General features: G+C 29.9%; 1 protein-coding gene across 6 annotated transcripts in view; it reads left to right on the top strand.

The window, feature by feature from the left end:
- PCLO (piccolo presynaptic cytomatrix protein) overlaps nucleotides 1–16638 on the top strand; it is a 513527-nt gene that overhangs the window by 307302 nt on the left and 189587 nt on the right. For all 6 annotated transcript variants that reach the window (XM_031938652.1, XM_031938653.1, XM_031938655.1 and 3 more), the window contains exons 8-9: nucleotides 3686–3822; nucleotides 11651–11732. In XM_031938652.1, the coding sequence (XP_031794512.1) occupies nucleotides 3686–3822; nucleotides 11651–11732 (219 nt within the window). The remainder of the gene's footprint in view (nucleotides 1–3685; nucleotides 3823–11650; nucleotides 11733–16638) is intronic.

A 16638-nucleotide genomic window follows, 5' to 3' on the forward strand; every position in this document is an offset into this window, starting at 1 on the left:
AAAATAGCAGAATATGGCATAAGTAAGAAAACAAAAGTTGGCTAGGTATTAAAACCACAAAAGTAGAGGATATTGTGTTGTACAAGTTGGTGTATTAATGGATTACAACAAATTCATATTAATGGATTGCATAAAGAGTTAATGACAGATCAGTTATCTTGAAAAAAGCATGGGGACATATTGAGAAATCATAATATATAAAACAAAAGTCAACAATGAAATATTTGTTTTAAATTATTATTAGCAGTAGTGGGAAGTAGGGCACAAAGTAATCCTTTCTTTTCTTTTGGCATAATCAGAGTTGAATGAGGTCTTACTGAGAAAAAGTCATGCATTTCATTATATTACTATGCTTAGAAGAAATCTGTATTTAATCTAAGAAGTAGAAGAAGATAAGGAAATATTTGAGAATAAAGAGGAGTTTGGCCATAGTCTTCAATTGTAGAGGATAATAGTGGGACAGATTGTAGAACAGGAAAAAAAAAAAGTGTAGAAACAAAGTGAATTGGGCAAAGATTTTAAAAGTACAATTCATGGGGTTTTGAAATAGAGGAAAATTGATGATAACAGATTTTGAAGGAATCATATTAGATGAGAGGAGAAGAGTATATTAATGGTAGCATGAGAGGGAACAGACAAGTCTCTTATTACCAGAAGAAATTAGAAGTTAGGCCACCCTGACATTCCAAATGGAATATTGATACGGTTGTGTTTTTGCAATCAAAACTTCTTAAATGGAACTGGATGTCTTAGTCTGTGTTCAAGATTTCTGGGGGTCGGGTGAGGTGGGGGGGGGGTCAAGGAACTTTAAATCTCCTGTGTAAAACTCAAGGTACTCAAAGAACTCTAATGAAGATGTCTTATATGTAGTAGGAAATGTAATTCTACACCTTAATTGAAATGTTGAGGCAAGAGGGATTGCCAAATTGAGAATTAGCAAAAAATACTGATACTATTCTATAAGAAACTATAAGATAATATGCTGATACTATAAGAAACAATGTCCAAGAATATGAAGAAAAGAAGAAAAATAGAAACTCAAAGACTGAGATTTTGGAATATCTTCATATTTGAATGTGGCTTTTTATAAAGGGGAACAAAAATGAGGTACTAAAGAAAGAACTATAGACTAGGAAAAGAATAAGATTAATTATATCACAAAAAGCAAAGGAGGAACTTTGGTTTAAAATATCAGATGTTATAGAAGAATGAGGAGAAAAGGACCATTGACAATTTTCAACAAGTATTGTAATATAACGAACATTAAAACAAAGATTGCATTGATATAAATTCACGAAAAGAAAGTTTTCTGAGAATTTACATGAGAATTTATCTTTTCTATCCATTACTTACCCCTGTGGAAATAACATCATTTTTGCCTGATTTTGGACCCAATGGACATGTTATTTACTCTAAAGACTCAAGAAAGTCAAGCCAAAAGTCAAAATAATTTTATAAAAACAGAACTAGTGATGTATAATTTTGCTTGATAAGTTCTTTGCAAAAGTATTCAATATATCATTATAGATTTATTTTATGTTTATTACAATATGTCATTTACAACAGCCCATATCTTATACCATTTCATGGATTTTTTGCTTTTTTTAAGGAAATAAGATATAGTTTCCAAGTTCTTTAAAGTTTTAGTTCAAGATGCAATTAGCTTATTTGTGTTCATTAGTGAATTATTTATGTTTTTTTTTTCATTTATATCTGGGGCATTATTGAAATTAAACATTTTTGAGATTAAATGAATAACTAAACCAGGAATTTATTTTTATGGAACTGAAAAATTAAAAAATTATGAGATAAATAGCTCTGAAACAATTTCTCTAAACTAAGAAAAAATTTTAAAAATATTGTATGTACTCATATTTCATTAAATGAGGTTGTTTTCAATATATTTACATTTTTATCATCAGTGTGCATAAAAATTAATAAACAACTAAGCATAACTTTTGAAAATTACAGATATAAATATATTGCCTTTTGAAAATTCATATACACTAAAATGTAAATGTTTCCAATGAAAATAGTATTACAAAATACAAAAAATCAATCCATGAACTGTTTTTGCCAATGTAACACCTATACAGGGTATGACTGATTTTTCCCTTAATGAACTGACCAGTTGTCCTAATGAATTAATAAAATTCATTCTTTTGGGGGCTGGGGGAAACAGGTAGGTGCCATGTAGACTTTTGACTTTAAACCTGGGACCTCATCATGTAATAATTGTTTTGTTTTGTTTTTCACTCTCCATGACTTTTTTTTCATTGTCATAAAACAATAATTAATTATCAGTTGGCATATCATTGTATAAATTTAATCTATTTTCCTTAGAGGGTTTCTCCCCACCTCCACTCTGCAAAGCAATATAGAATTTTTCTTTATGTTCTTGATATTTTTCATAGGAGAACCAGTTAAATTTCCCAGTCAATTTAGTAAAATTTCTAGTTTGAATGTATTTTAAAAAACTATTAAATTGATCAATATCTCACAGATTTAATTAGTTATATTAATGTCAAGTTAAAACAAAACAAGAGAAATCAAAATTTCATGGATTTCTCAGTGACTTAAGAATTGGCCATTTAATTTGTGAGGGAAAATAACAGAATATAAATATTATTGGCCTGCTTTCTCCAGCTTCAGGGAGCATAATAGATAACATCTCCAAGAATAATACTTCACTAATGTATAGTTCAGATTAGTGTGATACATACTATTTGCACTACAAATGAGGAAGTATTGGAATCTGCCTTACACTAGCAGTATTAAAGTTATAATACAGAATAAACTAATTGTGGATAGTTGCCACTATATAAATTATTTGGGAAGTAAAGATATTTAATAAGTATAATTACAGGAGATTTATCAAATAAGACCCTCATTCCTCCTACACATGAATCTTTTTTTCTTCCCTAAGGTTTGTTCTGACAATATGCATGTTTATCAAAATCACACTATTTGCAATGGAAAACCTGAAAATGAGCTATATTTATATGATTAAAAAAAAATATGTAATCAAGACAAAAATATCTATCACATTTACTAATAATTTAAAAATAAACACAAGCAATTGGAACTCTAAATTAGCATTATAAAGACAAGCACAAAATATAATTAATTGAATTTACTTTTATAAAATTCTAAGAAATGACTGAAAAGATGGTAATATAGGAAAAGATAAGTGTTAGCTTCCTCCTCCCCATTGTAGAATTAGTGAGAATCTTATGTTGATAATAAAATTAATTTAAAGCTTTTCTATAATACTTTGAGAAGGAAAAATTAAGTCATGACTAGTTTTATGTTTTTAATTTCTATTTTAGAAATGTATCCTAACAAATATTAACACCACTCAAACGATCACTGCATTGAATTGAACTAATGTTCTCTTAAGATTTTCTCCATGTCTAAAACTCTCTGACAGGAATCTTTAAATAGAATATTATTCCACAATTTTTACATGGTGCTCTCATATTGTATTATTTCACAGAAATATACTATTTAATGGATTTTGTTAATTGGTGGTGGTATTTTGAAAAACTTGTCTTGCTTTCTTTGAAAATTGTATTTTAACTGCATGAGCAATTTTCAAAATGCATGTTTGTATTATGGGTCATTTTTGCCCTCTCTTCTCTGTTCATCTGGATTGGAACATTTGACATTTCCTTGGTTTCCAAAGCCTATCACCTACGTCGTGAGGAAACAGATTGGTTTGACAAGCCCAGGGAAACTCGTTTAGAAAATGGACATGGTCTTGACCGGAAACTGCCAGAAAGACTGATTCATTCAAGACCACTCAGCCAACATCAAGAACAAGTAAGTACTTCATCAAATTATCATTTTAAAATAATTTTTAGAAGTCAAATTCTACCTTAAATACTCTCAATTTTCTTAAATCAAAATGAATTTATACTAATGAAGTCACAATTTAACCCTTTGCAATTCTGGTAAAAAGTCATGACATGTCCAAAGTGATCTGGTTGAAATTGATAATGACAGTTGCATCATAATGCTTTGCAAGACAATATTAACTTATTAGATTTAATAAGTAAACATAATTCTAGAATTTCAATACTAGATTATTATTTCATTGAGATAATTTTTTTGACAATTAGTTTGTCTTGATTTTTTGTTTACCATGAAACTGGGTCCTTGCATAATTTCATTATCCAATAGTAACTTTAAATTAAGATGATCTCCAGATCGATTGATTTCAGACAGACAATATAAAGAAAAGCAAAATGTGATAGTTAAAAATATATTTCATCTTTCCTTTACTTTGATCATAATCCTTTTTAAACATTTATTTTAACAAAAGTATAAGACAAAGATATCTAACCCATCAATTTCATTCATCCACTCTTTACCAGTGTTATTTATTTATTGTTTTTCAGTCATATCCAACTCTTTCTGACCCCATTTTTCTAATTCTTTTTGTTTGTAAACAATGCAGTATCTTTCCATATCTTATTTCTTTTTTATTCTTTTGTGACAAAAGTTAAGGAATAAAGCTCAACTCAGTCTAAACACATGAATCAAAATGCATTTAAATTCATTTCACTTTGCATGTAATGACAAATGGAATGATTTACTTGTCAATATTAGTTCATCCTCATGATTTTTTTTAATTCTAAAAAAAAAATTCAGTAATAAAATTCATGGTTTTTTTTTTTGCATATAGTCACTCCCCCAAGTCCTTTACTTCCCTGTCTAGAGAATCACAACACTGGAAAAAAATAGGAAAAAGAAGCAAATGCCCTAATAATAACCTACATAAACAATATTTACATTGGTATATATTGTCACATGTTATTTTTTGCAGGAAAACTATTTAATTCACCCACATAATATAGAGAAAGTGGGAAAGGGTTATGATTTCATTTTACCATGAATTGTGTATATCTATCTCCCTTTGCATCTATAACTTTAGTATTCTTAGTAAAGCAGTAATGAAACACAGTAGATAGAATGTTGAACTTGGAGTCAAGAAGAGTAGAGTTCTCAGATACTTGACTGATTTATGTACCTGAGTCAGTCATTTAACTGAAAACAGCTAAATGAGTCTCCTTATTTGAAAAATGCTAATAAAAATAACATATTTCAATGAGTTTTAAGAGTCAATTGAGTTTGTTTAAATAAAGGTTTTACAAACCTTAAAACATTATATAAATATTAGGCTTTATTAATAAATGTGAATTTAGCATTTTTAATGATGTAAATCTCAAGTACGTACTTGATATTCCTCTATGTATATAAAATTATGCTCCACTAAATAAATAATTTTTGATAGTTTTTAGAAAAAATATAAATTGTTTGCAATTTAATAATGCCATTAACATAGATCTTGTATTGGAGAATCATTAGATAAATTTCCACAAAAAGAAAATATAATATATGCGAAGAATTTAATTCTTTAGATTCTCCTGGAAATGTTTTTTAAAAATTTTATAAGGGATAAATATAAGGGTACACAATATATTTTTTCATTAGTAGTATTCCTTTAAATTAACATAATTTTTTTCAATTAAAAAATTGTTAACTATCATGTACAAGAGAGAAAAACACAATATCATCTTTAATTTCATTCTTTTTTAAAATCTAAATTGTACATATTTGGCATTCACAGTCTTAAACATAATTTTTATTGATCAGTAAAAAAATGTCTATTCACTTAATAGTAAAATACAATTATAGTAGTTATTTTAAAAATTCAAATACTTCTAATGGGAAACCTCCAAAATATTTAAAGATACCTGTTTTTATTCACAAATCAATGTTTTGTTTTAAAAATAAGAGCTACATCCTATTTTCTTTCTATTCCAGTAAACTATTAAGAGTACAAAGCTCTGTTACATATTATACAGAAGTTCACATTATTTAAATTACCTGTATTTGGTTTTGTTTTGGTAACTCATATGGCCAAATAGAAACAGAGATGGCATAATCAGTTAGTTCTTATATTCAAATCTCAGAAATGAGAATTGAAATTATATACTTATCACAATAGCTTCATAAGTTTCTACTTCTACCTATCATGGATAACATTATTAAAAATACTTTTTGGAACATAAGGAGGCTTCAATGAGTGAAGGGTTCATATATTTACATATAATGTGATGATGAATCTTGCCAGTAAAATGTGTAAAATGATAGCATCTGTGTGCCTGAATGTGAAAAGAAGGTTACAGAATAATCAAGGGACATGATTTATTATTTATAAATAAGTTTTCCAGATACCTCATCATGGTCTGAAGATGTCTGGTTTTTCAAAAGCTATGCTATCTCATTAGAAACTCAGATGGATTTTGAGTATGAGCCTGTTAATTAATGTACTATGTAGTCTCTTGTTCTGGGATTATCTAAACTCAGAATTGAGAGATTTATCTCCGTAACAGTAATCACTGCAGGTTGGCAAGAGAGGATGGATGTCTTATTGGATGTATTATTTGACCCACAAAATCTATTTATTATTTATGTGATAGCCTATTGACAATATCAGAACCATTATGTCAAAATAGATATATAGTAAAAGATAACAAGAACTACACAGTTCTTGCACTAAAGAGCCTGCTAGTCAGTATAATGCATAAAAATAAAATATTGTTTGGAAGCAGGAATAACTGAATTTTAAAGCATCTTATTGGCATTGTGACCATAATAGGCAAGGCATCTTAATTTGTCTCAGTCAGTTTCATCCATCTATTAAGTGAGATAATAACAGTAATTAATTTATAGATTTATTGTGGCTACTATATGAGATAAAATATGAAAAGTGTTTTTGTAAGTCTATGTAGATTCAGTTGTAGATGTCTTTACTAACATCATTAATTGTTAGTCCTGTTCACTTAGGATTATTGTCCAATAACCAGTTGTTCTATAAAACTGATAAAAATGAATCACACACATAGTGATAGATTCACTATGATGTTACACTATAAGTTAAATAAGAAGGCATAAAGAAACCAAATGTATGGGTGACTGATAAGCTATTTTTAAGGGAAGAAAAAAATAGAGCTAGTTTTATTTTTTGTTCAGTAGTTAACAAGTAAGTAGATCAATTCATGGGTCATCTTGTCTTGCAGTGACCGTGATAAGTATAAGTTTACCTAGTACTAGAAAGATAATTATAGCTTATGTCCCAACATGCATTATAGAGGATAAAACAGAGAAATTGGATGAAGAGCTTGACACAAACCTTGAAATTAAACCTTCATAAGCAAGGAAATATAATGATTTTTCCTGTGAAAATGAGGCAAGGAAAGGATAATATAAATTATATTGAAAAATATGATTTGATATTAAAACAAAATGAAAAAGATTAACTAGAGTAATTATGCCCTATAGATAATGAGCATATTTTCAAACTTTTCCAGGGACAAGTTTTGTTATTAAAATTATACAGGATTCAAATTTTTTTATTGTTTTCATAATTTATATTGTTATAGATAAGTATATTTTCTACCATGTTATTCCACAATTAATTCATGTCTCAAGTTGAATTGAATTTGTCAACTCATCATTTCTTATGGTTTATGAACCATGACTATAACAATATTTGAATCCTGTATAATTTTAATAACAAAACTTGTCCCTGGAAAAGTTTAAGAAATATATATCTTCTCTTTCATCTCTCTTTTTCTACTTCTTTTCCTTCCTTTCTTTTCTCCCTAGTAAGGTATGGCACTGTGAATGTGGAGAGGTTGTGCTTTTTTTAGATATAATTTCTATTTTGGTTGATTTTGCTTAACTGTTTTTTACTATTTGTTACAAAACAAAGGTACTAGGAAGAAGAAGTAGAGGGCTATATTTGAAAATAGTTGTGATATAAAAAAAAGACTTCAATAAAACTTTTTAAAAGATATAATCTGATGCTTCTAGATATTGCAAAATATAACAGTGAAATTGAATTATATTTTAAAATACAGAATCTTTGTTCCAAACTGTTCAAATAAGCTTTCAACTTGAAAAAAGTTGAAATAGACAAAAGTAAGGATTTAAAAAAAAAGAATTTGAACTTGCAGAAATCGATAGAACAAGGAGAATATATCCAAAATTTATTATAGTTATTAAATGCTTAATCTTCTCCACAAGAAGAAACACAAGAGACAAGTAATACCATCGTAAGCTCATTTTTAATACATAACAGATGATGGAAAACTACAAGCAGACAATGAAGAACAATTGAGGATAAAGTGAGATGTCTGAGAAATTGGTACTCAATTCAGCAAAGCCAGGTCATCATCCTAAGAGTGTTTAAAGAAGATTCCACAAGGAATACAACAATATTAATTTAAGTCTAGTATATTTGGCAGTAATTATCAACTACTAGTAGTTACTAGTGCTAGTAGTTACTAGTGCTTATCAGTGACAATAATGGAAACATCCTATTTAGCACCTGAGTACCCAATGTACTAAGATGAAGAAGTGACTATCACCTAAGATGATGAATTTAGGAAGAATGAAAGATCTGAATGTGCTGGAAATTAAATTGTTTTAATGAGAATCAGGGACTGATTTTTTTTAAAAAAGATATCTCAAACACAGAAGGATCACAAAATAACAGAAAAGATTATAGATGACACCTTATTTTTTTCTTGGTAAAAGTATCTGAAAATAGGTCAGTTTTCTTTGAAGTTGTATGGGGGTTCAGGAGGGAAGAGGAGAAAGATTAAACTTTCTCTTCTCTAAGAAATCTTAGAAAGAAGTTCTCTAAGAACTATCAAAATAGTTCAAACATGTTTTGATGACATTTTTAATTAAAATATTAGAAGGAAACTAGCAGGATTTTGAAGATTATTTTCTGTAGCAGATCAAATATTTACCATCATATTTAAAATTGTACAAAAGTATGAATTACCTGTGTCATTGTTTTTAATATTTGAGTGAGAGGAATAAAATTCAAACTCTCCTCAAAAAGCCTAGAAAAGCACTCTGACTCTGAAGAGAGAAGGTAGCTGGTTTTATTTGTTTGTTTTTTGTTTTTGTCTTTGTTTTCTTGCTGAGGCAATTGGAGTTAAATAACTTGCCCAGGATCACATAGCTAGGAAGTGTTAAGTGTCTGAGACCAGATTTGAACTCAGGTTCTCCTGACTTCAGGTGCTCTATCCACTGCATCATCTAGCTGCCCCCAAAGTAGCTATTTTAATGCCATTTGGCCTTCAGTTTTCTCACAGGTAAACTTAAACAGTTATCTAAACTAGATCTTCTTAAACTTTTTATACTCACAACCCTTTTTCACCCAAGAATTTTTTTAAATGAACCCAGATATATAGGAATATAAAGTAGTTGTACAAATCAAACATTTACTGACAATAAATCATAATTTTGTTACTACCCCATTCAGTTTTGGACACCATATAGGGTCATGATCTGCAGTTGAAGAAGCTGGAATCTAATCAGCTCTTCTGAGATTGCTACTTCCATAGTAGACTTAGGATCTGTTATCAGTGTTATATATGATACTGACATCAGTAATTATCTTATTGTTAACATCAAGCAGATAGAGATTCATGTAAGCTATTCACCACTATCAAGAAAAGATATCTTGTGTAAAGTCTACATAGAAAATTTCTCTGTAGATATCTTGGTTCTCCAAAAATTTCAATTTATCTTCAAAGCTTATATTTCAATTAATTCCATTTGGTTCTGATCTGTGGGGCAGCTAAGTAACACAGTTGATAGAAGGCTGAATCTAGAGTTAGGAAGACTTGTCTTCATAAATTCAAAGCTGACTTTAGATACTAGCTTTACCACCTTGAGCAAGCCACTTAATTCTGCCTCAGTTTCCTCAGAGCTGGCAAAGGAAATGACAAATCACTTCAATACCTTTGCTAAGAAAACCCCAAATAGGTTCACAAAGATTTGGACACAAACTGAACAATAAACCCTGGAACACCACTAAACCAAAAATATTTATGACAGAGAATTTTTTTAATGAACAGATGAAATAATATCTTTGTATCAGCCATATTCTGGAAGTGATATAAAGAACAGGTGAGAAGATTGAACACAAGACTTAGGAGTCTATTGTAATGATCCAGATTGGGTATAATGAAAATCTTTACTGTCACTGTGACAATAAAAAGAATTGAATTTGCAACATTTTGGGAGTGATAGTGATATGACTTGGTAATAAATTAGATTTAAGACATGAGAAAAAGAAGAGCTGGAGATAACTGAAAAAATAATCAGCTCAGTTCAGGACACACTGCTCTTAAGGAACAAGTAGCACATTCACAAAGAGATGACCTGGGAAATTCATAGGATTTCACAAAAGCATAGAGATCCCAGTGGTCATATAATCTAAGTCATGCCAAAAACAACATCTTCACTACAATATTATTAATAACCTAATAATTAATAAGTGGTTAATCCATCTTTATTTGAAAATGCCAGAAGAAAAACCCACTGTTTTTAAGGTACCCTATTTCACTTTTTATCAAATTGTGATTTGTCTCTCTGAACATTCTGCCCATTCTGGTCCAGTTCCTTGGTATCAATAAAATTAAATCTAATTTCTTTTCTGTATCTTCAAATATTTGAAGATAGCAATTATCCATTCTCCTCTGCCAGACTTTTCTATTGCAGGCTAACAATCCCCACTGCCTTAGAAAGTTCCTTATGTGACAAATTCTGGGCCTTTAGCCATCCTGCTTGTAATTTTCTAGAAATTTCTGACATCAATTTTCTTCCAATACCATTAAGAGCAGAATGTAATTTGAAACCATAAACTTCTGATTCAAGGCCTCTTTTTTTGCAGCCCAAAGTTTATATTCACTTCTTTTGGGGGGCATGGCATTGTGTTGACTCATTGATCTCATAGTCTGCTAAGAACTATAGCCCTATTTCTAACGCAATGATGTTTAATTGTAACTTTCTGATATGGTACTTAAGAAGTTTTTTTTTTTTTTTTTAAACTTAGTGTGCCTTGATATCATTACCTGTTGAGTGTCATCTCATCAAAGTAAACCAAAATGTCTAAGAGGGTTTTTTTGTTTGTTTTTTATTTATTTATTTGGTATTCTAACTGTGATTTGCAGGAAAGCTACCACTCTTTAATTTGTTTCATCTAGTCCTGATATACTGATGTAGAACACAAAAAAGAAGCCAGTATGGATAATAAAGTTTAGGGAATCATCTGAATATACTTAGTATAGGCTGGTAGTAGCAAAAGCCCAATTTGTCCTACCTTTTGACTTGGAAAAAGAAAATTTACCTGAATATCCCATTTTCTCATTTTTCCAGACCAAAAGTAGACAAGTAACAAATTTACAATAATTTCTTCTGTCAATTCACTTACTGTTATTATTTTGTCAATTGTTGTTTAGGGATAGGCTTTTTATTGTCAGTTATAAACCAAAGTTATCTCAGAAAAATACATCTGTCAAAATTATGTGTTAAGGGGGCTAAATTAGAATTATAAAAGAAAAGATATGTGCTAAAATCAAAATATTATATTTAAAAACTCTACTATCATGTGAGTAATTTGCAAAGCAGTGACTCAAACCTTCTATTATGTTTTCTACTGACTTTTGAAAGATGTTATAAAATTAACTAGGAATACAAACATACACACACTTATGCAGTTAAAGTATTGCCTAAATGGATTATGTATTTTGTAATATGTATGTCTTATATTCTTCAGATGAATGGGAAGCCTACACAGTACATCTTTCCTCATGCAAGAATAAAAATAATGAGAGACCTTAAGGATCATACAGTTTCAGGTAAAGCTAAATGAAAAAAATAATGATTTATCATTTTATTAAAATATTAAAACATGTAATCCATTCAGATTTCTTTCTGGATGACAAAGTAAAATGGATTGTGGTTATATTTCTTAAGTGTTTTTGAGAAGCCAGCAAATACACAAACTCTGAATCAGAATTCTGACCATTTCAATCCATGAGACATGATCATTAGTAATTGTTCACATGTTTTAAGTCATTATCATCATCAAATAGTATTTGTTGTCTTTGGACTTACAGAGTATTATTATATAATGAATTCTACAAAGGATGCTGACTTGATATTAGGTCCTATATTTCTCTTTTGGATTATGAGAATCTAATTAGTTAGCAACCTCTTTGTGAGTATAAATCACCCAAACAACTGGTTAGTTCAATGAAAATATCAGTCAAATTGGTTGTTGCCTTTTTATAAAATTTAGAATTTATTAGATTTTAATTTTCCAAAGATTTATCACATGCATTGGGTAGACACATTTGAAATACTACTTTGGGAATCTGATATTTGTCACTAATCTACAAATGAGGTTGTTCTTGAAAATGACATTGGCTTTGTAGCCATTAAGCTGTTTCACCAACTAGAAAGATATCAAATAGAATTGTGAATGGAAAACTAGAAAAAATTGAAGAGGAATCTTTACTGAGAGCTGCTCATATTGATAACACAGTAGGATGTGATGTAAAAGAAAGGGTACTAGATTCAAAATTCAAATCTGAATTTTGTGACTTACTATCTGTATAGTATGGTATAACTTGAAACTTCTATGAACCTTAGTTTCTTCATTTATTATGCAAGGCAGTAAAGGATTGGATAATCTGTAATATTCCTCTAGTTTTGAACCCTATGATTCAGTGAATCATAAAGTGCAATATAAATAATATATGTAAAGTGATTTTCAAATCTTATGCCATTATATGCATATAAAGTATTATTACTGTGAATGATAATACATAATCTTTAAAGGCATGTTCATGCAAGAATACAAACATTTTTTTAAATTTTATATTAAAAGGCAGCTTGCAATTATTCAAAGAAAACACATTTCATAGGAAACAAAGTTTATCTTGCTGCATGTAAACATAAATTATAATCATAAATGTGTATGTTGAAATGTACTTGACATTTCTGGACATATGTATGCAGCAATAATAATGAAATGATTTTATTATATACATGTTCTTTATAACCTTTGTGTAGGCATTTTACCTTTTGTGGAATATAGCAAGAAACAAAATTCTGAGCATTTTGGTCCATAATGAATTTTAGATACAAAAACAAGTAAAGGATCAGTTTTTATTAAGAGGATGAATTTATGAGGTGACATTTTTTTCTTTTAAGATGTGTGATCTGTCATCTCCCAGTGACATATAATTTAGTCTTTCATAATTTTGCTTCAATTTTGAATATCTTTTAAATTCTGATGACAATTTGAACAGTGAATATCAAAATCCACTTTGCTATACAAATAATTACTTGCTATAATCTTCTGAAATTCCCTACAGCTCACAAAAGAAATCAGCAGTATGTTTTCAGTTTTATAAAATATTGGTCTTTTCCCAGCAGTTTCAACAGAAAAACTTAAATTATTTTTCCCTGGGGCATACATTCTTGCATCATTTTTTGGATGTTTCAGTTATTTTCACACTACAGAGTATAGAAATAATATAAACTGTTCCATTAAAAAATGAATTCCACTATGTAATCCTTCTGTTTTATATCATATTTATATTACATTTATATATATGTAATATACATATATATTATAATTGGAATTCATTGTTAAAATATTTCAGTAGAATAATAGTCTATACTATATGATTTTAAATTCTAAATATTCTAGAAATTTTCATGAAAATGTTTACTTTGCTTCAAACTCAATTCAGTTTCTTTACTTCTAAAATTTTTTCAGGGAGATTGAATAATGTCCAAATGATATGTAACGTAGCACTTAGCCTTCTTAGATTTTATGTATAATTTTTCTTATCATATGTACATATAGGAATGTAAAAAAAGATTGACCTGAAATAATTACTCCCACAGATGAGCATTTGTTTAATGGAATGATGACATGTGAATTGAATCAGCCACATGCAATAAGGAGAAAAAAAACAAAACATTGTATTTGGAACCAAAAGACTTGTTCTCAGTTTCTCAGAGCCAAGCTGCTATGTTTTCCCCCTTAGGAAACTAGAGTACCTTAAGGAAGGTAGAAATGTCTCTTCTCTACAGCCAGGAGTTCCAGTTTCCATGGGTCTTGTTCTTTTAATTTTTAAGATCCAGTTTCTAGTACCTCAGTTCCATTTAACCCCTTAACATTAACTTTTATTTATGGTATATTTACTTTGAAGATATTGTAAGAACAAACATTTTTAGGGCAGACATTTACCTGAGGCAAGAAAACACTGTAGAAGCCCAGGAAGGCCTTTTGATGCATCTGTAGCTAATTAAAAAAGGGAAGAGTAGAATCTATCGCAGATGTTGGAGATACTATGCAAAAAAAGGCAAAAAGGTGAGAAATAGAATAAAATTTCAAGATAAGAGCAGGGAATTAAATTTGGAACACAAAAGGAAATACTATGAAAAATCACAGTTTGAAGTTAGATGTGGAACTTTTTCAATTTTTATTTTAATTGGCCATGAAGAATTGCTGAAAGTTTATGATCAAGTGAGTTCCATGTTAAATAAGATCAGTATATAAGAATAACACTTGAGTACCAGAGTGAAGGAGGAATTAGAAGAGAGATTGACAAAAGGGGTCATTGAGGAAGTTGTTAAAATATCTTAGACTGATATAACTGAACAAAAACCAGGTGAATACAAGTGGAAAGGAAGATTATAAAATTGGCACCTAATAAAACTACTGTTAATACTATTGTCAATGTACAGTGACTTTATTAACCTTCTCTGTTCTCCTGCATCCATTGTTTTGCTTTGGCATTGTTTTGTTCATTTTCTAGTCACCCTCTAGTTAACAAGTCAAATTATATATGATCCTCAACTCTCAAATCCCTTACTCCTTTGTGCAATCACCAATAATTCCTTGCCAAACTCCAACCCTGGGTTATCCCCAACTTCTCACATACTACTGAATGATGCTAGGAGAAGTCATGTAACAATAGCAATTTAGGGCATAGCTGGTGAAAATATCCAGAGATCAGAGATTATGTCTTGTGTGAGGAAAACAAGAGGGTCAGTGTCATTGAATTATAAAATACAACAGAGGGAGTAAGACATAAGAAGAATAGAAAGGTTAGGAAAATCTTTGAATGCTAAACAGATTTTATATTTTATTCCAGAGGGAAGAAGGAACCAATTAAGTTGATTGATTATAAATGTAGTCAGACCCACACTTTGGAAAATCATTTTGATAATGGAGTGGAAAATAACCTAGTTTGGGGAGGTATTTTTTTTAAGAGACCAACCTGCAGTACCATCTATCAGGTATGAAGTGATGAGGGCCCTTACCAAGTAGTAATGTCAAAGGAGCAAGGAGGATGTATATATGCAATGTTGTAAAGGTAAAATCAAGACTTAGCAACTGATGAGGTGTAAGGGCAGGGACAGAATGAGAAGTTAATGATGACATGAAGGAAGCACTGGTATCAGAGAAGATGTAGGCATTCTTGAAAGTAAAAGTTAGGAAGATAAGAGTGTTTTATGGAGAAAGTAATATGACCATTTTTAGACCCACTGAGTTTAATAAGCCTATATGATATACAATTTGAGATGTCCAGGAGTCAGTTTTGAAATAGAAAGTTGGAGGTTAGAAGACAAATGAATTTGATAATTGAATCCATAGGAGCTGAGATCACCAAATTAATAGTCTAAATAGAGAAGAGATTCCGATTCAGGTAAATGGCTTGGAGTTAAACACAAGTACATGAAGATCCAGCAAAAGAAATTGGAAATGGTCAGACAGGTAGGAGAATATTTCATGTTTTATACAATTAAAACATTGTAAGTTAAACATTTTTAAGTGATGTACCATGTCTGAGTAATGATTTATCATATTGACATTCAAATAATCCATCAAATTTAGGGTGGGAAAATATAAAATCAAATAAAAACAACTATATTTTTTAAAATGTTGTCGTGTCAGAAAAATAAACAAATACTTCATGGATAATAAATCATCTGCAGGAAAAAAGTTGAAGAAAACATGGTACTATTCCTTATAGTAAAAAATAAAACTGATGGTTTTTTTGGCAAGAAAAAAATCTATAATTCCTGTTTAAAAAACAGCTACCAAGTTCTTTAAATTCATTCCTGGGTTGTCCTAGGACATTGGGTCAGGTCTGTAAGCCTCCTGTAAAGAACAGTCTAGACATGAAGTCTTAAGGGAAGATTCTGCATCTTTTTAGACTTTTTTAAATTTATATTTTATGTAAGATCAAACCAAGATTAGACTATCTTCTGAATAAGAACCTAACAGACCAGAACTAGTCTTGTCTTTTGAGGTAAGTGGAATGGCATGCTCTTTGGTTATTTTGTCTAGCATTCACAAAAGAGTGATATAGTGTGTCTAGTGATGAACCATCTAATATAGATTAGTTGAAATGTGAGTGATATGTATAAGTACATATTACATCTGGGACATGGCTTAGCCTATCTCTGGAAATTCTGTGATTTCCACTATTGTAGAAAGTAGGGGGAAAGCCTTGATTTCCTTCTGACCCAATGGCAGAGAGGGGGGAGTGTCCAGAAGAACTGTGGTTGAGCAAATCTCTCTTTTCTTTTCTAGTCTGTCTTCAAAAGTTATCTATCATATCTCAAAGAGGGAGGTTACAATTCTTTTGGACATGTCAGAATAAAAATTATATTGTCTGATTTGCTATGAAGGAGGAAGGGATGAGAAGTAATACTTATTTTACTCAGTGCCAGTTT

This window comes from Sarcophilus harrisii, chromosome 5 (genome assembly GCF_902635505.1).
Source record: "Sarcophilus harrisii chromosome 5, mSarHar1.11, whole genome shotgun sequence".
In the NCBI taxonomy this organism is placed as follows: Eukaryota; Metazoa; Chordata; class Mammalia; order Dasyuromorphia; family Dasyuridae; genus Sarcophilus; species Sarcophilus harrisii.